This window comes from Heloderma suspectum, chromosome 5 (assembly GCF_057233095.1).
Source record: "Heloderma suspectum isolate Gila_16-S chromosome 5, 16-S_ref, whole genome shotgun sequence".
Classification (NCBI taxonomy): Eukaryota; Metazoa; Chordata; class Lepidosauria; order Squamata; family Helodermatidae; genus Heloderma; species Heloderma suspectum.
In genome coordinates this window covers 46,532,467-46,556,505 of record NC_139462.1, presented here as the reverse complement: position 1 = coordinate 46,556,505, position 24,039 = coordinate 46,532,467, and the positions used below count along the sequence as shown (strand labels likewise).

Genomic DNA, 24,039 nt, shown 5'->3' with positions numbered 1-24,039 from the left:
TGGAAGCTATTTCTTGATGTATTATTTTTCCCTTCTCCGACTATCCCATATCAGCTATGAGCAACACAAAGAAGCGTGCCGAGGTGATGCTAGGTTCATATGCAAGGCCGATAGCTGTGGGAAGAGGTTCAAGAGTAAGGATGCCCTGAAAAAACACAAGGAGAATGTTCACGCTGGTAAGTAAAGTGTTGAAATCGTCATTGATTAGGGGCCACTTTCCAGCGTTAACATTTCTTTGGCCAAATTCAAGGAAATGGTGGTCCATCACTGGCTATTAGCTGAGAGACCTAAAATGCAAGCTCTAGGTCAGAAGCATGATACTTCCGAATCTCTTTTTGTGGAAAGAAATAACAGGGGATAGTTATCACTACCATCAGGGCTGGCACCAGCACTTGACACCCTTGGGCAGCTACTGGGCCCAAACACCATAGCAGGGCCCATACCAGCCAGGACATCAATGCCTATTCAGCCCTTCTGCCCGTTCCCATGGCTGTGGGTTCACCTGGGCAGCAGTGGATAGGCCTTGGAAGTTTAACATGTGGGGTGGCTTTCCAGATTGAGGCACTGCTGCTAGGTAAACTCATGGCTGACAATGCACTGATGGTCACCTTTCCAGGAGCCCTCTCAAAGCTGGGGCAGGCCCTGAAGATCAGGTTGTGGTTGTGAGCTTCCCAGGAACATCCAGCTAGCTACTGCTGATAACAAAGTGCTGGACTAAATGGGACCTTTTATCTGCTCCAGAAAGTTAATTCTAATGTGCTCCCATTCTGGAATTGTTTGTAGAGAAGCTGCCACAAAATAGCCAAAGTCTTTATAACTTTAGAATAGCTGCATGCAGATTTGGGATGTGGATCTTCTTCACAGTTCATGTGTTTCAAGTTTACATTTGACAAGAGTCGCCACCAAATTCCACCTATCATGAAAATGTTAAAGCTGATTTGGAGGCCCCCGCTCATTTAGTGGATGTTTGGCTACTGGGCGGTATAGAAATGGAATGAATGAATATTCCACAGAAACATCTAAGGAATTACAAAACAGGTTTTGATAGGAGTAGTGACACCAGGTGGGAGAGGTGTTTACACATCTCTCTAAGTTGTCATAAAGTTTCACCTAATGCAAGATTTCAAAGTGAATTTTAAGGTTCCTGCTGAGGTGAAGCTTACAATGAAACCCTTTAACAAGCCATGGGCTTCAGGGTGGTTTGTAAACCACCCCAGCCACCCAACCTTGCCAGGTTCGGATGTCACAACAACCCGGTGAGGGTAATTATGCTAATTAGGCAGGTTGTGACAGGCACACATGGAGAGGGAAAGCAAGCCACCATAACTTATTTTCCCTCCATGATTGTGCAAACCCACCCACTGACTTCAGACACTGGTTCAGCCCTCCACAGCCTCACCAGAATTCAGTGAGACTCCATTAAGCCTATAGGACTAAATCAATGTAACCTATGGGCTGTGAATTTATTCCTGGCCATTGCTTGATGTAGACACCTTAGGAGATTCCTAGAACATAACCAGTAATTAATATAGAGCTAAAGAGTTTACATGCTCCAAGGTGTTTATAACTAAGTGTGTATGGTAATACTTATCATACTGAGTGATATTGGATATATTGGAGTACTCTTTTTTTTTAAAGCAGCAAAAACATTGTTGGTCTACATTCCACAGGCAAAATCTTCTGTAGGGCACCCACAGAGAGCTGTCTTGTAACTTAATACATTAGAGGTGGGAAAAAGTGTAAAATTCTTGTATCCATCAAATGGCCTGTGAAAAATGGCACAAGCACTGAAAACACTTGGCCTCTTCCTTTGTAGTTCTTTATTAAAGCTGTTGGTGGTATTTTTGTTTCTGTTTTAGGAAACTCTAGGAAGAGGCTGATGTGCTCTGTGTGCAGTAAGAGGTGTTCTTCAGCAACAAATCTTCAAGAGCATCGGAAGGTCAGTAAAATGAAGGCTGACCCTCAGCAGGGTTTGACTTTGCTAAGGTATAAGGCCATTGAGTATGGTCACGAGAGAGCTGCTGAAACGCAGACTTATTGGGCTGCATTTTTCTTGCTGACAAAGACAGTAGTCTGCTTGGATCCTATTTATTTTCATAATCACAGTAACTCAAAATTAAAGCAAAAACTATTTTGTATTCCTTTTCCTTTGCTTTGCTATGGGCAGTAGTTTATGTTACTATTACATTTCCACTTTTTAGCCATATTCCACCGAATTATGAACAAATTCTGGATCCATGATAACTGAACACTCTGCAAGACTATTTTGGTAGCTAGCTAAACCACATAAACTTTATTAAATGTATGTATTTTTAATCAGAATTCTGAGGGAAGAAAAGCATATTGCTCTGACCAGAACAAATTATGCAGACTAAGCAATTATGCTTCTGGTCGTGTGTGAGAGCGAGAGAGAGAAAGCTATATAGGATACGATAGCCCTGAATCTAGAAATCTTGTTCAGCCTCCCTGTGCATTTGAGTTTTCATTACATATTGCCCACACGCTTTCAAGACCGATCCTAGCAATCTTAAGGGTTGGGAACGTGCTTGTTTTTAAAATGAAAACTGACATCATGACGTTCAGGAGTACCAAATTCTGCATTTGCACTGTGTGAAAATTTTATATATGCTTCCAGACTGTTTTAGTTGACACAGCTGCATAAACTAAAACTTGTTGGAGGCACCTTTTGATGTGCAAGAGCTTGAAATTGTTGCCCATGACGAGGACGCTTGCTGAAATGCCTTGAATTTACTTGCATTAGTAAGCTCCCCTTTGGTACCTGGCTTGAGATGCCCTTCCTCTTGTTGCTTTTTGGGCTACTTTTTTTGCTGTCCCCCTTTCTTTTTTGCACACATTATTAATGGCCAGGCTTTACGAGTTGTTATGTAGCTGCAGTAGCTCATAGGCCCTGCCGTAAGGATCCTAGCAGCAGCAGCAGCAGCAGCATGAACCTCTAATCTCTCCAACCCACCACTGCTGTCCCAGTGCTTACTCTAGGGCACCGTATGCTGGTGCTATGTAAGGGTAAGGAGCTTTTGGCAGGGCAGGGCAGATCTTGGGTATTTTCCTTTGTGTACAAAGAGCTTTAGTGGGAGATTAGTGGCTTTACATGACAAATAAGTCTGAAATAGTAACATGGACTCAATTGTGTAGGTTTTTGTGGGATTGTATTTATTGCAGTATAATATGGCTAAGGGACATGAATGTCTTCTGCAGATTTATATTTAAAATAAAATATATAATGCATATTGTTTGAATTATTTTGCACATTTTGATCTAGCAGTTCCTCAGAAAGGAATGTTTGAAGATGTTTGTTCCATGTTATATGTTATGAAAGTGGCTGGAAATCACATCATGGGGTTGGGTCCCAGTGCCCTTAAAACCTAGCTATAGGGTTTAGGTCTGGATTTATTAGACTAATTTGACTTCTATTTATTTTGGTGTTTATAGGATGCCTTTCAGGGTTAACCCTCCCAGGGTGGCTCACAACATATTAGAAGATAAAATCTCATTTATATCAGAAAATAAATAGTTGTGTTGCTTTGTTTTACAAAGATCCCTGAAAGCCCTATAAAACAGCATTTCTGTGAGCTGTACAAATAAGTTCCATATAAATCAATGGGACTTAGGACATGTGGTGACCACTTTGCATTTGAACCAGCTTGGTCAGTGGTCACAGAGGGTTCCACCATGTTGAACATCTGCCAAATGATGAATCATGTCAAACGTCAAGGTACATAGTACCCAAGGCCAGACAATTAATTTTGGCACCTGAGGTAGAAAATTCCATTCACACCTCTCTTCCCGCATGGCAATAAAAATAGAATAATAAGAAGAAATTAAGTAACTACCTATTTGCTGCCCTTTCATGATATTGGCAGCTGCCTGAGGTGGCTGCTTCACTCTGCCTGATGGTAGGGCAGGTCCTTTGTTGAGCTTGGATTTAGGAAACTCAGGTTCACATCCCACTAAGCTATGAATCTCACTGAGTTGCTTCAGATATATGAAACATCTGCCATATATTAAGTCAGCTCAATGGTCCATCTAGCCTAATACTGTCTACTCTTACTGGCCGCAGTAGACTTCAAGGTCCCATGCACAGTTGTTCCAGCTCTGCAGCCCTTTTAACTGGAGATGTCGGGGACTGGAACTAGGACCTTGGGTACGCAGATCATGTCTTTCACCACTGAGTTATAGGCCTTTCCTACAGCTTGAACACAAAATGTTAACTGAGAACTTCCCTTACAAGTTAGATCCATGAAGATTCATTCCTTTCTAATGGTTTACCTGTGTACTAGTTTTCCTGTGTTCAGAGCTTCCAGTGAAGGAACTCCTTTACATTATTGAATCTAATCAACTTATTCAAGAGTATCCTTTGAGGGCAAACAACCGGTCTAAGCCATGAGACAGTTTTGGAGAGTAGCACTAAAGAATGAAAAAAATGTCACGGAGACATATACTTGTAAAGTTAATTCCTGCATAAAGCCCAGGACTAGCCAGATATTTAGAATTGCCTTAACAGTTTGAAAGTTCAAAACACATTGCTTGGATTAGTGAATCTCTTTAGGGGCTTATCATATTAACAGAGTTCTAAAGAAAAACAATCAGGAAAATTTATGGACTGTAAGTCAGTGTTTGTCAGGAAGTACCCAGTCTTACAGGTATCCCTTCACATGGCTATGAAATGGTTTGTGGAATGGTTTTACAAAGTTTTTCTGTATTTATTCTTCCCTGCTGATTTTCTTCCAAATCAACAACGAGCCTTTTGGTTCATTGCCATGTCGTTGCTGCACACATATCACCGATGAGTATTTTTTCAGGGGTGGAAGATAGAGGTAGAGAACAGTTTTCTGCCTACCAAATTAGTAGACTAAGGGCTGAACTAGATATGATAGTGGCATACATGTATCTCCTCTGAGTCTGCCCAGCTGACATAAAAAGCAAGGTGTGTGTGTCTAATTCTAACACTCTCCAGAAGTGGTGCATTTAGTGTTAATGTGAAAAGGGAGCTACAGTTATAGTTAAGCTTTGCATTATAGTTAATCCATGTCAAGGTCACCTCTGTAAAGTTTTGCACATTCACATTCCCCCTATATAATAAGATAAATGAAGAATTCTGAAACTGTCACTTTTAAGAAATGAAGCAATATATTCATTTTAGCCTACAAAGGCGTTGGTAAGGCCCAAGCAATTCAGATTAGTGTTTTGAGACATCTTTATCCTTTGTTTAGATCTCAAAATAGAGTAAAATAATTAAAGTAATATACTCGCCACAATGTGGGCAAATTGGATGACACTTTAAAAAATAAAATAATATGAAGATGTTCTTAGTGGTTAAGACGCTGAATTGCAGACCGGAAGGTCAGCAGGACAGCAGTTCGAGACCCGAGTGCTGCGTGACGGAGTGAGCTCCCGTCTTCAGTCCCAGCTTCTGCCAACCTAGCAGTTCGAAAGCAAGAAATTGCAAGTAGATAAATAGGTACCGCTCCGGCGGGAAAGGTAACAGTGTTCCGTGCACCTGGGTGTTCAGTCATGCCGGCCACATGACCAAGGAAGTGTCTTCGGACAATGCTGGCTCTTCGGCTTAGAAATGGAGATGAGCACCACACCCTAGAGTCGGACATGACTGGTTGGGGACACCTTTACCCTTTTTTTGACTCGCCACGATGTGGACAAATTGGATGACACTTTAAAAAATAAAATAATATGAAGATGTTCTCCATCCTAGGGGGAAAGACCATGGCTCGGTGGAGAAATACATGCTCTACTCAGGTTCAAGCCCTGGCATCACCGGTTAAGAGGATCAGATAGGAGGTGATGGAAAAGCCCTCTATCCGTGACCTTGCAGAGACATTGTCAGTCAGAGCAGACAATACTTGGTTAGATGGACAAATAGTCTAGCCTGGTGCAGGGCATGTCACAAAGGAAGTATGCCTCTTTTGTATGTTTCACTTCAAAAGAAACATCAGGAATATCTCAGATGAAGGAGTCTCCAGGCCACTCTACCCTACAGTTTGACAAGTATAATAGTGGGTCTTGCAGCTTTCCTGTTCTGTCAGGTGTGAAGACCGGGCCATGCAGCCCAACACCAAACCTGTATGAAGGACCATGCTAAACCAACAGGTGCTTACGCAGATACTTGTCTAGCCCTGACTCACCCCATGTCCTGGGTTTGTTCCAGTTCTGAATGAAACCCTTCTCTGCCTCTAGAACTGTCATTTTTATTACACTAAACCTGGGAGTGGCATCACTTTGGAACATGTGATGAATGACTTGGGCAGCTGTACACCTGCTGCAAGCTACCCTCTTCAGTGCCCAATAAACAACATGGGATGGGATATTAATGAGGCCATCATCTTACGGGGAGGGGCCATAGCTCAGTGGCAGAGCACCGGCTTTACATGCAGAAGGTCGTAAGCTCAGTCCCCAGTATATGCAGGTAGGCAGGCTGGGAAAGAGTTCCGCTTGAAACTCTGGAAAGCTGCTGCCAGTCAATTTTGACAACAGGGGGCTAGATGAACCAGTGGTATAAGCTTCCTATGTACGCGCCTACTAATGCTGCTCAAAGGGAGTTGAATAAATTAGAAGCAATGTGTATTAGTCTGCTATCCTTGCTATGAGACTAGAAAATATTTGTTTACATAAATTCATCCATATATTATAACATGAAAGCAATTTTTGGTTTGTTTTATAATTTATTTATTTATTTATTTATTGCATTTATACCCCGCCTTTTTTCCTTTTGCAAGGAACCCAAGGCGGCTTACATTATCCTCCTCCTCTCCATTTTATCCTCACAACAACAACCCTGTGAGGTGGGTTGGGCTGAGAGTCTGTGACTGGCCCGAAGTCACCCAGTGAGCTTCCATGGCAGAGTGGGGACTAGAACCTGGATCTCCCAGCTCCTAGTCCAACACTCTTGCCACTACACCACACTGGCTCTATCTCCACACCACCAGTTTGCACTGTATTATCCCTCCATGATCACTTAAGTATGGACAATTCACATGGACAAAGTTTGGAGGAAAAATGCAGGTGTGAATTGCCCCTGAGAAAACTCATGATGAAGTAATTGAAAATCAACACTGTTTTGTAAATTAGCCAGTAGCTAGGTAGAGTGATTTAATGGGTTAGATCCAGGTATAGTTGTACCTAGATTAGACCCATTGAAAGGTGACTGCCCAGAACCTCATTTTGGAACAAGTGCTTCACTGGGCACCTCACTGTGCACAGGGTGTATGGGTCCCGCTTTCCTGCTCAGTTCCTTTCAGCTCCCTCAGCAACAGCATCATGAGGAACTTTTGCTTTGCTTGTTCCAGCTGAATTAGACCAAAAATATCTTGCGTTTTCTCTCTTTTATCTGTCTTTATTGCTTTATTTCCAATTTATTATATCTGTCTGCATTTTGCATTTGTATTTGATTCCTTGGTTACCTCATGAGTCAGGGCATTTTCCCCATCTATGGCTCTGAAGGGGACCTCTTTCTGCAGGTGCTGTGCTTGTGGGAGCCTGAGTGTTCCCTGTGGCAGAATAGTCCAGGTGGCCACCAACAATACAGTCACTGTTTTTTCTATTAATAAACAGGGTGGAACAAGGTCCAGGACTCCCTTGACCCTTGCTCTGCAACTCTGGATCTGGTGTGTGCAGCATCATGTTGCCTCAAGTCAACCACACTGGGGGCAACAGCCCATTGAGAGATTTGCTCCGCCAAACAGCAACATTTTCCCCCAAGTGGACATGGGCCTCATGGGCAGTCTGCAGTCTCTTTTGTCAGTGGGGGATGCCCTTTTACCATCCCCATCAACAGAAAGTACTTCCTATCAGTATAGAGCTGGGCAGGAACGGGACCACTGTCCCTTGGGGACGCCTTCCTATGCATGTTTCCGTCAGTCCTATGCTAGGGAGGTATGAGAACTTTGCTTACGCTTGCAGTCACTCAAAAATGCCCTGTTTGCAACCAAGGATGCGAGCGCATGTTCTCCAAAAATGTTCGCAAATTCCTGAACTTGCATTCACGTTCGCTTGAATGTGCATTTTAAATATGTGCAACTGTCTCAGAATGCGCAACTTTTGAAAAGTGTGCAGCTTGTCCCATTGGAATGAACCAAAGAAAGGTCGCAGATGAGAAGGGGAGTGAGCTGAACTGAACTTTGAAGTAAAGTTCAGAGAATTTCAGCAAGTTCCAGCATCTCTGGTTCTCCCATCCCTATCCCGCTCATCATGAGGTTAGTGGCCAAGACAGAGCAGGATAGGAAATCTGGCTTACTTTATAGTTGTCAAGACCACACTGGTTTGCAGGCCTACCTTTGGCTGCCAGATGAGCTGGACTTCCTGTCTCAGGACCAACGCTGGGTTCACAGTATCCTCCACCTCAAGATGACAGCCTAGTGCATTTGTCTCTTGGGAGCTTCTTGGAAGAGCAGAGTAGGTGCTAGAGGCAGCCTGTGGCCGCATACCATCCATTTGAGCCGTCTGTGGGAATAATTGGGCAAAATTCCTAAAATGTTCAACATAACAAGAAATTAAGCAATGGACCTACTTTATACTGAGGTATAGGTATATAACATAAGGTATATGTTATGTACCTTATGTTTCTCCTCTCCTTAAACACGAAGGGATGTGGAGTTTTGACTGTTAAGCTCTATCTGGTGGCTATTTCTGCTTCTCACAGTCTTGTGGACAGTTTTTCAGTGTTTTCCCACCCATTGGTGAGATGTTTTATGAAGGGGACTGTTTAGCTGTCACCCTCTGGTTGCAACATTTCCCCACCCTAGTTGGAACCTTTGTGTTGTTCTCTCACAGTTAATGGCTAAGCTGCTGAATCCTTGGCTACTTGCAGTATGCATCTGCTAACCTTTAAGATTCCTTTTCTTGGGGCCATTGCCTCTGTGCAGAGGGCTAGTGAATTGTATGTGCTATGTACCTAATTGTGCTTTGCCCAAATGTCTTCTTCCTACAAACAATGCTGTTTTGCTTTTCACCCCATTTTACAGATGGTCTTTGTTAACCCCTTCTTACAGTTGAAGGTGTCTTGAATATTCAGTGGGCTCCAGCATTTTATGTGGGCGGGACTGTGAGCTTCAGGCATAGTCCTTGGCTGCTGCGACAGTCCTAAGAAGGGACCCAGTCCTAAGAAGTCTCCACCCAGTGATTTGCTTGCTGGAGTTCATGTACTGCTCAGCTTTGGTATGAACAGGCCAAACTCCCAGTTCCAGGAGAGATTCATGCATATTCCACAAGAGCTATTGCTTCCTCCACAGCTTTCCTGTCGAGTGTGAGTGCTGGAGTTGCAGTATGCTCACAGTCCTACAGATCTGATGCTTGCGCTATTCAGAAGGTCTGTGTTACACCTAGGGACCTGCCCCTCCTCCAGTAAATTGGCTTGCTACTCACCCATATGTGGGATTGCACAGAGACCATGAAGAAGAAGAACAGGGTGCTTACCTGTAACTGTGGTTCTTTGAGTGGTCATTGTGCAGTCCCACAACCTGGTCTCCTGCAGGTGTTAGTATTGCTTGTTCCTCGCTTGATGCCTCTGCTATTGGATGGAATAGAAATGAAATAATAATAATAATAATAATAATAATAATAATAATATCTAAGCTGCGGAATGCATACAGTTAGGAATTAAGTGTGAGCCATGTCTTTCGAGCATCTGTACTAGGTATGGGGCACACGCCAAAATGGTATCCTAACTCTAGAAAGTCCTGAAATGAGGCTCTGTGTAGACAGAGTATCTCTATACATCACTATTATCTATACTTCAGATAATTCCAGTGGAACAAGCTGGATTTCGCCCTGCATGAAGCTGCACTGTCCAAGTGCTTTCACTAACAACCTATATAGAAGCAGGATATCAGGCGAAGCAAAAAAACATCAGTTGCTTTTATAGATTTAAGTGCAGCATATGATACAGTGTGGAGACATGGACTACTTTATAAATTAATACAAGTAACCTCATGCTGAAAAACTACCCGACTTATTGATAATATGCTTGCTGGAAGAACTTTCTCTGTGACTATAGGAGAGGATATTAGTGTCCCTAAAATTTTAAACAATGGGCTACCACAAGGCTCGGTTCTTGCACCTCTCCTTTTCAATCTATACATAGTCGACATACCACACACAAAGTCTAGGAAGTTTGGCTACGCAGATGATTGGGCTATAGCCACACAACATAAATCCTTCGAGACAACTGAAGATGTCCTGACTTCCGATCTAGACATACTGGATAAATATTTTTGTAAGTGGAGGTTACAGCCCAATCCAACAAAGACGGAAGTAACATGCTTCCACCTTTGTAATAGATCAGCAAGCAGAGAGCTCAACATTCAATTTAAGGGAAACAGGCCCAGTCACAACATGCATCCCAAATATCTTGGGGGTCACACTGGATAGGACACTTTCCTATAAAGAACACTTGATGAAGACTGCTGCCAAACTGAGAAGTAGAAATAACATTCTACACAAACTATGCGGCACTAGCTGGGGCTCGACAGCGGATACGCTGAGAACGACCGCACTCAGTCTGGTTTACTCAGCAGCAGAGTACTGTGCCCCAGTGTGGCTTACTAGTCTGCATACGAGAAAGATCGATACACAACTGCATGAGTCAATGCATATTGTTAGTGGGACAATACAGTCTACTCCCACATACTCATTGCCTGTTTTGAGCCATATACTACCTTCGGATGCAAGACAAAAGAGCGCCCTTCTTCAAGAATACCAGAAGATTATTGACAATCTCCAGCTACCAATATTAAATAACGTAATCTACTTGGAGCGAAGCAGGTTAAGATCGAGACATCCAGCGATTTCTACTGCTAAAGCTCTTCTAGAAGATGATTTCAATCTCTACAACACATGGAACAACATTGGCTAGGAAATAGCCCTCAACAATGCCGATGCTTGCCCTGCATCTTGGAAAAACCACCTGGATTTGACCAGCCCTATGCGATATGGACAACCTTGAACCGAATTCGCACGGGTCATGGTAGATGTGCAGATGCCCTTTATAAATGGGGTGAAACAACATCATCAAATTGTGATTGTGGGGCTGAAAAACAAACTATCCAACATATAGTGACAGAGTGTCAAAACCGAGCCTACGATGGAGACTTTGCTGATTTCCTGACTGTCACAACTGAAGTAAAAAACTATATCTGTAACTAGACATACGTTTGTAATATTCCTGTCTATATTTTATATTTATTATGCTCTATGTTTTTATTGTGATGTGATATAAATGTGCCATACGATAAATAAACAGACAGACAGACAAACAAATAAATAATACTGCATATGGCCACTCAAAAGAATCACAGTTAATGTTTTTCTTTTAAGAAGTCCATGCATATCATTGAAATGTTCTTTCTATATTTTTAGGCTTTATACTAGCAGCATATAGTTTGATCCCCAAGAAAGCATCCCATCAGAATAAAGGCTATGTGTGTACATAATACTATTTGTATGTAAGAAATTATATAGCTTTATTCTGAGATAATGTTTCTTGGAGCTCCCCATATATTCCAGAGTAGGCCTGTTAATGGTAATGCAAAAAAAAAAAAAGGGGGGGGTTATGAATTGAGGACTGTGGTAATTTTTGCTCACTAGAATGAACTTTTAATTTTGGAGGCATGTGGTTGTTAAGCAAGGGATAATTAAGGAAGTATATCCATGAGTATTAGCATAGCTCTGAGCTAAGGAATAATTACAGTCTGTTTGAGGTGTTCTTTTATAGCTTAAGATGTGTGATCTTGTGTAAGACACATACTTAATTATCATTAAATACTCATATTGCAGGTTCATGAGATCTTTGACTGTCAGGAATGTGACAAGAAATTTATTTCAGCTAACCAGCTAAAGCGCCATATGATAACTCACTCAGGTAAAAAAAAAAATTTTCCCCATCAAATCAAGCTTCACATATTACCTGAAAATGTTTGTGTTTGAATATTAAATGTATTCTGGGGATTGGGCTTGGGGCTAATTAACAAAAAAAAGGGGGGGGGGCTTATGAGGCTATTGGGTAGTCGGTTCCATAGCGCAATTAAGTTGGTTTACTTGGATTTAAGATGATAAGTCTGTTGATATGAACAACGGAGGCACTGCAGTCCTGAACACTTTCTTGTAACGCTTGCTTCCATGTAAGTGTGCTTGGAGTTGGTGGCTGCCTAAAATGATTTAGCTCAAAGGGCTGGATTAATTCACATGTGGGTTTCAGCCTACATGTATAATCCTAGTACTTTATAATTAATGCGTTGTGCATTCCCTTCTAGAAAGCCCAAAGTTTCTTATATAGCTTCCTGTTTCCCTACATACTATCCAACCCCTCCTTGGATATTTCCTTACAGCCTGATCTCTTGTCTTGAACATTGATTGAACTTGGGAAAAAAAAGCCTAGCTGGGTCCATTGCATAGTGGAAAATGATGTAAGTGATGTAGAGATGGCTGTTTTCATGGACTGACACTGACAGGATAGAGATAAAGGGAAAGGCATTGACAGGCACAATCCTATGCATGTTTAGACAGAGAAAAGGCCTACAACTCCCAGCATTCCCCAGGGCTAGAGAATGCTGGGAGTTGTAGGCCTTTTCTCTGTCTAAACATGCATAGGATTGTGCCCTAAATCATCTATAAGTCTCTAGGTATCAGCAAGAAGCTTGCTCTAGAGCAGACCATATCCCACCTTAGGCAGCAGCAACATGAGCTGAACATCCCGTGCCAACTCTTCATCCTTCCTGGATCTTGATGGATCTGGCAGAGGGAAGCCCTGGTAGTAGCTGCAAGAATCACTGTATTTTCTATCAGACTCTGCCACTTATTTCTGTTCATTAAGTTCTGGCATTTCCATATCTTTCACTCAGTAATTGGGGAAAAAACATGCTTTTCTGTTCTCTCTCCAAATGCTTTAAGAAGGTTTTTTAAACATTGCAAACACTGCTGTTGTTATCTGCTATCTTCATCTCATTACATGCTCCAAGTACCTTTGTTTTAACAAGCAAACAAACCCCTCGTATCTCGGAGGCATTTAGGTGGCGTTTGACTTCTAGAGTAGATTGCTGTAGTGCTAGGCTTCAGCTAGCAATTGAAACACGAAAATGTATATATACCACCGGGGTTTTATTGAAAACGGATATGCTATGTATATTAATTACGTTTTAAAACACTGTCATGCTCTCTTTCACATTTGTAGTCTGGCAACAGGCTTTGCCTCTTTGAAGTCATTCTCTTTTCATTTAAGCTAATTAATCAGAGTTTAGTTTCACTGTGATTGTTGCAAAGAACGTGCCAATTTCTTGAGATGCGCCATGGCTTATATTTTATGAAGCGACTTAACTGTGTAACGTAAAGGGCATTAGATGTCTTTCTAATTGGTTTAATCTTAATTGGGTTGACTTCATTGCAGAAATCTCTCTGAGGAGATGGCTGTCTCTGCCTTTCATCTTCTACCCCTGTATAAACAGGAGATTAAATGTCCCCCCACTCATTTTCTGCAGAAAAACGCCCCTACACCTGCGAGGTTTGCAATAAGTCCTTCAAACGACTTGATCAAGTGACTGCACACAAAATAATACACAGTGAAGATAAACCCTATAAATGCAAGCTTTGTGGAAAGGGATTTGCCCACAGAAATGTTTACAAGAATCACAAGAAGGTAAACAAAAAACAAAAAAAACACTCTGCTGTTGTTGTTTACAGCTCTGCCAGGCTTAGATTTGCAGCTGTTGCTCATTTCAGTGATGGATCAGTACGCTTTGGCATGCTTAGAAACACGAGCTTCAAATCTTGCAAAATATATTAGCTAGCCTTCCGTTGCAATAGCGCAGATATCAAGCTAAACAGTGGGTTCCTGGTTATTGTTTGGTGTTTCTTTTCATCACCCCAAGTAGCTCAGTGATTTTGTTCTTCTAGGAATATTTTAACTTTAAAAACAAACAAGCTATAGTAACGTTGTAGTCATTCTTTATCTTTTTGACTACTGGGAGAAACATTAAAGTTTGCATTCCATTTCAGTTAAACACGATTACAGCAACAGAAGAAACTCTGCCCTAGAAGTATAGAAGAACCTCACATTCAGCCTCCACTAAAAGACTCCTGGCTGTGTGATTTAAGCTCCAATCTGCCTGCCCTAATTTCGATAATGCCTGTCATTACTTTTGACCCTGGGTTACATTTTCAATGGCATGGCTGCACCCTTGACTGCTGCTCCTTCAGAATTGCAAGACTGTAAAAAATTATCTGGCTAGTTTCCTGCTTAGTCTTTGGAACCCCTTGCTCATTCCCCCCCTCCCCTCCACCCTCAACACTTTGATGAAACAGATATACCAAGACTTACATATTTTTCACAGTTTGGCTCATGTTATATGCCATCTGGGAATTTGGCACCGGATCTTTGCACCATCTTTTGTGTTTCCAGCCATAAATCATATGAAAGTAATAATAATAACCAGAATGCTTCTTGCAGGGTGAAACAATGATGACTGTTCTTTCTAACACAGACAGGATGCACGAGCCTGTTGAAAGACAGACTAGCTTACGTACATATCACAATCATAGCTTACATATGTAATGTCCTTTAAAAAGTACAGCTTACAAAGTAGCGGCATTTAGATGAAAATGACTGAAAGCCTTTCTGTGCGGTCATCCTTGAATTAACCAAGCAAGCAAGCAAATGGTAGCTTACTTCCTCTTTTGCAATTCCTATGGCCTAAAGGAAAACATTAATTAAAATCACTGGAGCTTTTTGCTCTGGATCAAAACGCTGTATGGTTCTTGCACCTAAAAATGCTCATAAATCTCTTTGAGAGGCCTGGAGTTCAGTCATGGGCATATGTTCACATTGGTGTATTTTCAAGTATGAGGTGTTAACACTGAATTCTAGCATCTCCCTTTCAGAGCTGGGACAGACCCCTGCCTTCGACCCCAGAGACCTGGCTTTGAAGCTTGTTAGCAATATTGAAATAAGTAGATCACAGGTGGACTGACTTCATTTTGTGTGATCTATTTCCCCCTAAAATTAGGATCCTTACGCATCACCATTGTGTTCTCAGTTTAGAAAGCAAATGTGCACGCTCAGGATCTCTTCACAGCTAAGCCATCGCGGATCTGTGTTAAATGGCCCAGAATATGCACTCCTGCTTAAGAACTGCCTTGTGGAGCAAACTAAGGTCCACCTAGTCCAGCACTTTTTGCAAGAATCCCAATGACCAGCAGGTACAAGATGGCCACTGCACATTGGCTAAGTGGTTCGTCAAGGGACCGTGGCCCACTTCCTGCTGATTCCTATGGCAGACCATCAGTCCGAATCTGTAAGACCAGGACTGAGAATATTCTGTTCCAAAAACAAACAAATCTGAATGCTGCATAACATCCTGCAATAAGAAAAGCTGACTCCTCCAACCTGTCAGAATTATGTGGATTGAGCAAATGTGTATATTTTTCATAAATAATTCTTCATCTGCAGATTATGATGTAGGGGGAGCTAAAAAAGGATACTGAAGCCTCCACACCTCCAACAAATTATACATCCTTTGACCTCTGAGTTTTCTCCAGGCTTAGATAGAGCACAATCCTATGGGTTGCACTCCTGAGAGACAGGTGGTTCTGAATTATGCTCTGTCGGCAAGAGGAGGATGAAGGTGATTTCACCTCTGTTCCTCCGTTTAAAATACAAAAAGCAGCTAGATGTGCCTCTGAACCCATCTAGCTGACTTACCTTTCAGTGGGCGGGGAGGGGAATGGAGAGCCCATAGGAGATTATGTTACGTGACCCCTCCCCTCCCTAGCCACCAGCACACCAGCTTTTCTCCCTCTCCAACTTCTCCGCAGTTGTGACCTCATAAAAGAAGCTTTCTGTGACAGTGGGGAGGGGTGGGGGAGTGAAGATCCGTGGTCAGATCTCCTTCTCCACACTCATAGCTCTGTCTATGGGTGTGGAGGAGGAGGAGATGCTGTCTAGGGGCCATAGATTGCTCTCTTAGACACTTGTAGGCCTTAAGGACCAAAAGTTATAAAAAACAAAACAACCCACCACCCCACAGTCCTCAGTCATACCACATTTTAGAATGGTAAGCTTGCATAAATGAGTTTCAGTGTCTCACACAGAAGCCCAAGAATCTTGTCTTTCTTTTTTTGTCTTTTAAACCCTTACAGTTTCAAAGATAAGACTGGGAAACATGATAGCAATATGGGCTAAAAGCTAACAAACCAGTTGGCAAGTGAAAATCAACTGTAATTCATTCATTTTCTAAACCTCTTAGTTTTAAGCCCAGAACGGGAAGGCTATAACTTTCAAATTTTTCACATTTGAAGTTAATGATTCTGAAGTAAGACTGTCTCCACGCTAGTACCTGATTCACAGCATCCAACATAAAATGACTTGCTAATTATGCTGGACATACACCATTAAATAAAGTAAACTGTGGCCCACACAAGCTCATGAGCACTTTGTAACTGAGGGCCCAAGTAGATGCGGTATGTGATGGGAGCAGCCACATTTCTTGCTCATATGCCCGCTCCATTCACGTATATAGTAGGGGAGAGTGTCTAATATTTAAAGTAAAGGGTAAATATGAGTGAGGGGCTTCCCCTTCCCCTCCCCATAGCTTCCTACACTCTATCATTTCAGGTACTTTTTCCCACTGTCTGTTTCTACTACTGAAAATACACTGCACCAAGGGGGGACGTGACTGAAGCAACAGACCATGGGCAGATAAGGCGGAAGATGTGCAGGTTCAGTTCCTCTCTGAACACGTGCCCATCTTCTGTTGTAAAAATTAGGCCTCACTGCATACTTTCAATATGAATGAAGCAGAGATGTAATTAAATACATAAACATTACATTCAGTTTGGCCTTCAGGCCTAGTTTTCATCAAGGTATTCGGCACCACTTCAGTCAAATGATCAGATGTTCCTTCATACAAAAAATAAATAAATCCCTCCATATAGAAAACCAGCATGTCAAAGAGATGCTTGGTGAGTGATAGCCTGTGAATGATAGCCTGTGACACCGATTCTGAGTCAGAAGGGGATCCTATGGAGCCAAGTCCAGCCCTGAAAAGCCAGACTCCTGAGAATTAAGTTCTACCATGCCTCTCACTTGGTTGTGAACTGGAGGGGGTGAAATTCAGAATACTGATAGGGCCTATCTTCCACAGCCGGGAGAACTGACCTTGATGGAGACCCCTGCTTCTTGACCAGGGATGACTTCCATAGGAACGGGGCAGCAGGGGGAGGACTCTGCAGTGGAGGGGGCTTCTGAGGCATGTCCTATATTGGGTCATCAACTCAACAGAACAAAGGCATCTGGTGGGCATAGCACATATTGTGAACTAGTTTTCCTTGCGAGGATCGAATGTCTGATAGTGATCTTTAGTGGCCACTCCTCTGTATTTAAACAAAAGCAACAGGCAGTAGAGGTTACTGGATGCAATGTCTTTTTAGGGATGTGCGATGTTGGGAATTCCATTCCGTTTAAGCTCGACAGGATTCCGCAGCATTTCCATTCCATTAAGCAGTGGCAAACTGTAGCGGATTTTTTTCTGGTTCTGGATATATTTTGTGGATTTGGGGGGGGGTGTCCACCATTATGTGAAAAATTATAATTTGTGCATTTTTTTAATTTGGGGGACCTTGAAATTTGCACAAATGGTGTTGTATTTTTTAAAAATATTCTTTAATGGCCATCTTTTGCAAGTGTGCCTGTCCGCTATGTAGCCCCACAGAGGCATATTTCCATTTTGTCGATATCCTTGGTATTTTCATCCCCTCCACCCACTACTTTGTTTAGGCTAGCAAACTCATGTTCCCTACTTGCCAAAGAACATGTCAATTTTATCCTCCACTGCAGCACTTTCTGAGTGAAGGGTTAGGGGAATTGACAAGTTCTTTGGGGGATAGGTTTCAGCATGTTGGATAGCCCCTTTAGAGTTCTGGTTGGCTCTGACTTAAACCCAGAATGGATTCACAGCCCAACTGAAATTGGAGCCATCAGCCTCCACTGCTTCAGAGGAAGGGGAACCCAAAGGACTTCACTTCCTGGTTGGTTACTGAAAATTAGAAAAATGCTGTGAGCACAGACTACCCTCAGGTTTCTCAGCTTAGTTCCAAATTACAGCAATGGAGCAGTAATGCCACGCATGGCACTGCTAAAGAGCAAATTATCAAGAAACAGCCAGAAGACCGGCTTTGATCATTTTGGTACTTGCAGCAACGATGGATGTTAAGCCATTATTGGGGTCCTCAGAACCAGTACAATTTTGGTTAAAAACAACTTTAGATCAAGAGCCTTGCCAATGGGGCTTCTCTGTAGAGTTCCCAATTAAATTCAGAAATTTAGTGTTCAGCTTGAGACTTTTTGGTAGCCACTTCCCAATGCTCTGTGCTTCCTATGGGACTAATTCTGCCCTTTGGTCTCAGAACCAACAACTCAAGCATAAGCCACAATCCCCTACCAGGCAACAGAATGGTTGTATAGAACCTGGCAGGTTGTGCTGCATTATGTGTGGAACCTGGCTTTGAGCTCCGTGGCATGCTTTCCCAGGAGGCAAAGCTTACTCTTTTGGTGTAAGGGTCCAACTGATCTATCTGGAGGGAAAATGGAGCAGGAGAGCAGGGAACTCTGACCCTGAAAATGTGGGTTAAGTACCAGAGCAGAGCACAGCAGAAAATCATGCTAGGAAAGTGTAATGTGAAATTATATTAAAAATCAGTTTGACTCTGGGTTTATTCTCAGAGCTGAGAAACACCAGTGGGAGGGATGCCAAGCAGAAAGAATGCACATTGCCTGCCCAAACTCCAAGGCAGTTGTAGGGTTTGGAACAAAGAGCTTGATAGCACAGAAGTTGGACCCAGGATGAGTTAAAACAAAGGGGATAATAGTGTGGTACTGGCCACTGAATAGAAGGTGCAGGGAGTTTCCTTGCCTCTTGATTAATTTTTCATCTCGCTTGCTATAATGAGCAGCATTGCCCAGTGTTCAAAACAAAAAGGTATTAAGGATGCTGAGATAGTGCTTGATCTGGCTGACCTGTACAGGACGTGGGGGCAGTTTAGGATTGAGCCATTTTCCTGCCAGGGATTTGCCAGTGCAAAGGTACCCTCATGGATTAATTGGCTGGTCAGGCAAGCATTTGCATGCTTCCCCTGGCCGTAGGGAACAATCTTCTTTTGTCAATGAACATTCTGTGGCTCCTTTGCCTCTGTGGCATTTCCAGAAACTTAACATCAGTCTTGGCAGCTCTCAAGCTTTGCCTTCTGGAACAAAATGGATTCTTGATCCTAGGTCTCAGGGTAATATCAGTTAGATCCATCATGCACGCTATATGTGCAAGAGAGCCAGCACATCTGGTGCTCCTCTGTAACAGCACATGTTCAAATGCATCCTCCTTGTTATTGTTACTGTGCATGTCCCAAGTCTTGAGTTCTGGCACAGAAAACACATTATAGAGCTAAGCCTTTGTCAAACTAAACTCTGTTGCTGTGTGGCTTTAAGTAGGGAAAAGCTGTAGCTTAGTGGTAGATCACATACTTTGTATATATAAGGTTCAATTCGTCTCCTCTAGCTAAAGAGTTCTCAAATAGTTGGATTAGGAAAGAGCATTGTTCAGAGGCTTTGGAGAGGCACTGCCAGTCCGACTTCACACAATACTGGGCTAGATGGACCAGGCCAAAGGACTCCCAAGTAGCAGGCATCCCCTGATATTCTAGCCTGACTTGACCCTGAAAAACACAGTAGTTGCTTAAAATTCCAAAATACATCCAATAAATCATGGTAAGGCATCAGCTCAGAATATTTTTGCAACTTTGTTATACATCTGCAATAGACATGGCTTGTTCAGAAGCACAAACCCAACATACATAACAGAAACATGTCTTAAAATATATATGCAAAGTAATCTTGTGGTCTTTCGATTGAATTGTTATTAGAACTATTTCTTTTAAGAATGTTTCTTTATATGCTTTGGGTAGAGGTTGCCTTGATGCCTCTGGACAATCTTTTATGGATACATAAGCTGGTGGTGTGCTGGAGTGTCAGAATAAAATAAAGTTGCCTGGCACAATACTTGTGTTTGAATATTTTCCAAGTTTAGACAGTGCTGTAGCTGATATGGTTTAACATGGCAGTTTCACAATAAAGACTTGATTTCAGTCAGATGTAGCTCAACTTACCCATGTGTAGACTACAAGGCACTTTCACTGGAGTGGTGCTTCATTGATAAGATGGCTGGGAGAGAGCGGAGGACAGGAAGGCCTGGCATGCTATCGTCCATGGGGTCACGAAGAGTCGGACACGACTTAACAACTGAACAACAACAACACTTTAGGGTCTTGATTGTGCACTCTTGCATTTTTAATACATTGCTGAAAGTCCCATTTAAGAGGCCCCATTTGTGTGTGTGTGTGTGTGTGTGTGTGTGTGTGCGCGTGCGTAGAACCACTGCCTAGGTATTCACTGAGGCATCCATTAAAGGATTTTTGTGGTGTGTTGCGGAAAGGCCTATGTGTGTTGAGATGAGCACCATGTTAGAAACTGTGTAAGAAGGAAATACGTTTAATTCCCTTGTTGCAAGATCTGCCTAAGGATGGTTTTCAGGTTGCTTTTTCAAATGGTAAAATCACCACAAGGTGACTTTATATTTTTTAAAAATCAGTCTCACCATGTGCTGAATGTTTCTTCTAAATGTGTCTAATGTGGTTGTGAAAGTTTGAGGCCTACAGAGGCAAGGAAAAGGTCAGGCATAGAGGCCTGGAGTTTTTTGTTGGGAGGGGGTATCCTGGAGGGGAGTAGTTTCATTTCCCTGGTTAAGTTTCAGTGTCATTTCCACAGTTAAGTTCTATTTCTTCAGAGCTGAAACTGTACTTTCCATTTTGAGGGAGGATGGTATATAAAGAGAGGGAGAGAGCCAGTAAGAGTAGACTCAGAGTCAGGAAGACCAGAGCCTAAAGAGAGAGCAGGAAGAAGCAGACTGGAGAAGTCTAAGTACAGCTAGGGTAAAGGAACTTGCATTTTGCAATTTTTATTTTCTCTTAATGCCTTCTGTATCACTCAGCTGTATTGTGTAAATACATTTAGTTGTGATTTTCTTGCTTTAATTTACCAGTAAACTGTTGTGGTTGAACCCTGTGTCTAGAGTGTCAATCACCTCATGTCTACAGCCTAAACCCCAAGTTACTGGGAAGGGGAAGTTTAAAAGATGGAAGGTGGGACTTGTAAGGAAGCAAGAGATCGTTAAGGAGTTGTTCAGGGGGTGGTGGAACCCTGACAGTGGTGCAGTCTCGTATCTTTCACATCCAGGAACCTAGAGTTTGCCGTTATCATTAAACTGAAATATTCAGCATGTGACCCTGATATGGAATAGTCATTTCATTAAAAAAGTAACCACATGAAAAAGTAAAAAGAGCCAACATTTATTTTAGTTAGGACACTGGTTTTGAGCTGGTGTTCTTTGGGACTCTGGAGTTGCTTGGAAACTTGTCACAACTTCTTCAATGGCAATACAAGTAATGGCAGACAGGTTTCACAGGCCTGGTTCGCACATAATTCTAAACCATGGTTTATTTAACCCATGATTTATTGTGTGGCAGACAGTTGAAAAAACCATGTGTCACATTCCTTTCTCCTCTCCCTTTGCAATCAACACACTCCAGGAACCAAGGCTTCAGGCCAACACTACTTTATTAGTTAATGGCTACCTTCTTTACAAATGCAGATTCTATTCTTTACAAATGCAAACTGCACAGAAGCAGCTAGTCTACACATCTACGAATATCAGTAGAGGAAATGAAATGGCAGTTAGAGAAGTTGCTAGCAGGGATGCCCCTCACTTAGCGTGGCTCCCTCCTACATTGGCTTCCACAAGTGGCCAACCTGGCAGAATGTCGGAGCCCTGCCCCTAACTTTTTCCTGCCTCACTCTGCGATGGACCCTAGCAAGTCACGCCCTTCTCCCTCCTCCTCCTCTCCCTCGGAAAATTGAGTTCTCATGGTAGAGGAATGGGGGAGCCACTCAGGCTGGGCCATCTGTGTGTCAAGGAAGAAAGTCTCTCTGTATCTGGGCTCACTAGGGAGGGTGCCTTCCCCTGTTCTTGCTGTTCCCATTCTAAATCCAAATCTGAGCTGCCAGACATCTCCACATGCTCAGATTCATTCCTGACCTCATGGTTTGTTTTCTCAATCCCTGGGTAGTTGGCTTCCCTCCTCCTTTGTCCACCGTCTCCCTGTATCCCAAATGCCTTTGCAGCACTGTACTACTGGCATATAGAGTGGCTGGGGGTGGGGTTTTTTTGGGGTGGTGGTTGGCCACTCTTGCCCCCTGCCTCTATAGCCTGGCAAAACAACCCATGAACAATCTATGGCTCTGGGTGTACCTGTAATGACAACCCATGATTTAAGCAATCCAGAGTTCACAACCCAACAATAAACCACATGTGTTCTTTCTGGGGGGTTTTTGGTTAACAAGCTGTGGTTCAGTCATATTCACACATCATGACAAACCAGAATTCAACCCAAACCATGGGTTAGTGTTAAGTGTGAATTAACACACTTAATTCACACTTAATTCACATTTTAATTAATCCACAGAAAGTCAGATTTCCCATAGTCTCAATCTTCTCCTGCAATGTGCAGCCAAACAAGAGTATTAGATATGTTGTGGGGAGGGACTCTTAGTTTATGCAGATCATCAGAAGGCACAATGTTGTTGTTGTTGTTCAGTCGTTCAGTCGTGTCCGACTCTTCGTGACCCCATGGACCATAGCACGCCAGGCCTTCCTGTCCTGCGCTCTCTCCCGGAGCATGCTCAAGTTCATATTCATTGCATCCGTGATGCTATCTAGCCATCTCATCCTCTGCCGTCCCCTTCTCCTTTTGCCTTCAGTCTTTCCCAGCGTCAGGGTCTTTTCCAGTGACTTTTCTCTTCGCATTAGGTGGCCAAAATATTGGAGCTTCAGCTTCATTATCTGTCCTTCCAATGAGCACTCAGGGTTGATTTCCTTTAGGATGGACTGATTTGACCTCCTTGCAGTCCAGGGGACTCGTAAGAGTCTTCTCCAGCACCACAGTTCGAAAGCATCAATTCTTCGGCGCTCAGCCTTCCTTATAGTCCAGCTCTCACAGCCCTACATTACTACTGGGAAAACCATAGCTTTGATTAGACGGACCTTTGTCGGCAAGGTGATGTCTCTGCTTCTTACTATGCTGTCTAGTTTGGCCATAGCTTTCCTCCCAAGGAGCAAGCGTCTTTTAATTTCATGGCTACAGTCACCGTCTGCGGTGATCTTGGAGCCCAAGAAAGTAAAATCTGTCACTGCTTCCATTTCTTCCCCTTCTATATGCCAGGAAGTGATGGGGCCAGATGCCATGATCTTCGTTTTTTTAATGTTGAGTTTCAAACCAGCTTTTGCACTCTCCTCTTTCACCCTCAACAAGAGGCTCTTGAGATCCTCTTCGCTTTCTGCCATTAGGGTGGTATCATCTGCATATCGGAGGTTGTTGATAATTCTCCTGGCAGTCTTAATTACGACCTGTGATTCATCCAACCCGGCATTTCTCATGATGTACTCTGCAGATAAGTTAAATAAGCAGGGTGACAATATGCAGCCTTGTCGTACTCCTTTCCCAATTTTGAACCAATCGGTTGTTCCATGTCCGGTTCTTACTGTTGCTTCTTGACCCTCGTACAGGTTTCTCAGGAGACAGGTAAGGTGGTCTGGTACTCCCATCACTTTAAGAATTTGCCACAGTTTGTTGTGATCCACACAATCAAAGGCTTTAGCGTAGTCAATGAAGCAGAAATAGACGTTTTTCTGGAATTCTCTTGCTTTCTCCATGATGCAGCGAATGTTGGCGATTTGATCTCTAGTTCCTCTGCCTCTTCTAAACCCAGCTTGTACTTCCGGTAGTTCTCGGTTCGCATACTGCTGAAGCCTAGCTTGTAGGATTTTGAGCATCACCTTGCTGGCATGTGAAATGAGCGCAATGGTGCGGTAGTTTGAACACTCTTTGGCGTTGCCCTTCTTTGGAATTGGAATGTAAACT

The 24,039-nt window shown here is 42.7% G+C and overlaps 1 protein-coding gene across 4 annotated transcripts in view; it reads left to right on the top strand.

Moving 5' to 3' along the window:
* Positions 1-24,039, top strand: part of PRDM5 (PR/SET domain 5) — a 141,933-nt gene that overhangs the window by 35,660 nt on the left and 82,234 nt on the right. For 3 of the 4 annotated variants that reach the window (XM_084860255.1, XM_084860254.1, XM_084860257.1), the window contains 4 exons: positions 55-176; positions 1,860-1,939; positions 11,803-11,887; positions 13,500-13,657. In XM_084860255.1, the coding sequence (XP_084716381.1) occupies positions 55-176; positions 1,860-1,939; positions 11,803-11,887; positions 13,500-13,657 (445 nt within the window). The remainder of the gene's footprint in view (positions 1-54; positions 177-1,859; positions 1,940-11,802; positions 11,888-13,499; positions 13,658-24,039) is intronic. The other variant, XM_084860256.1, reaches the window with a different exon arrangement.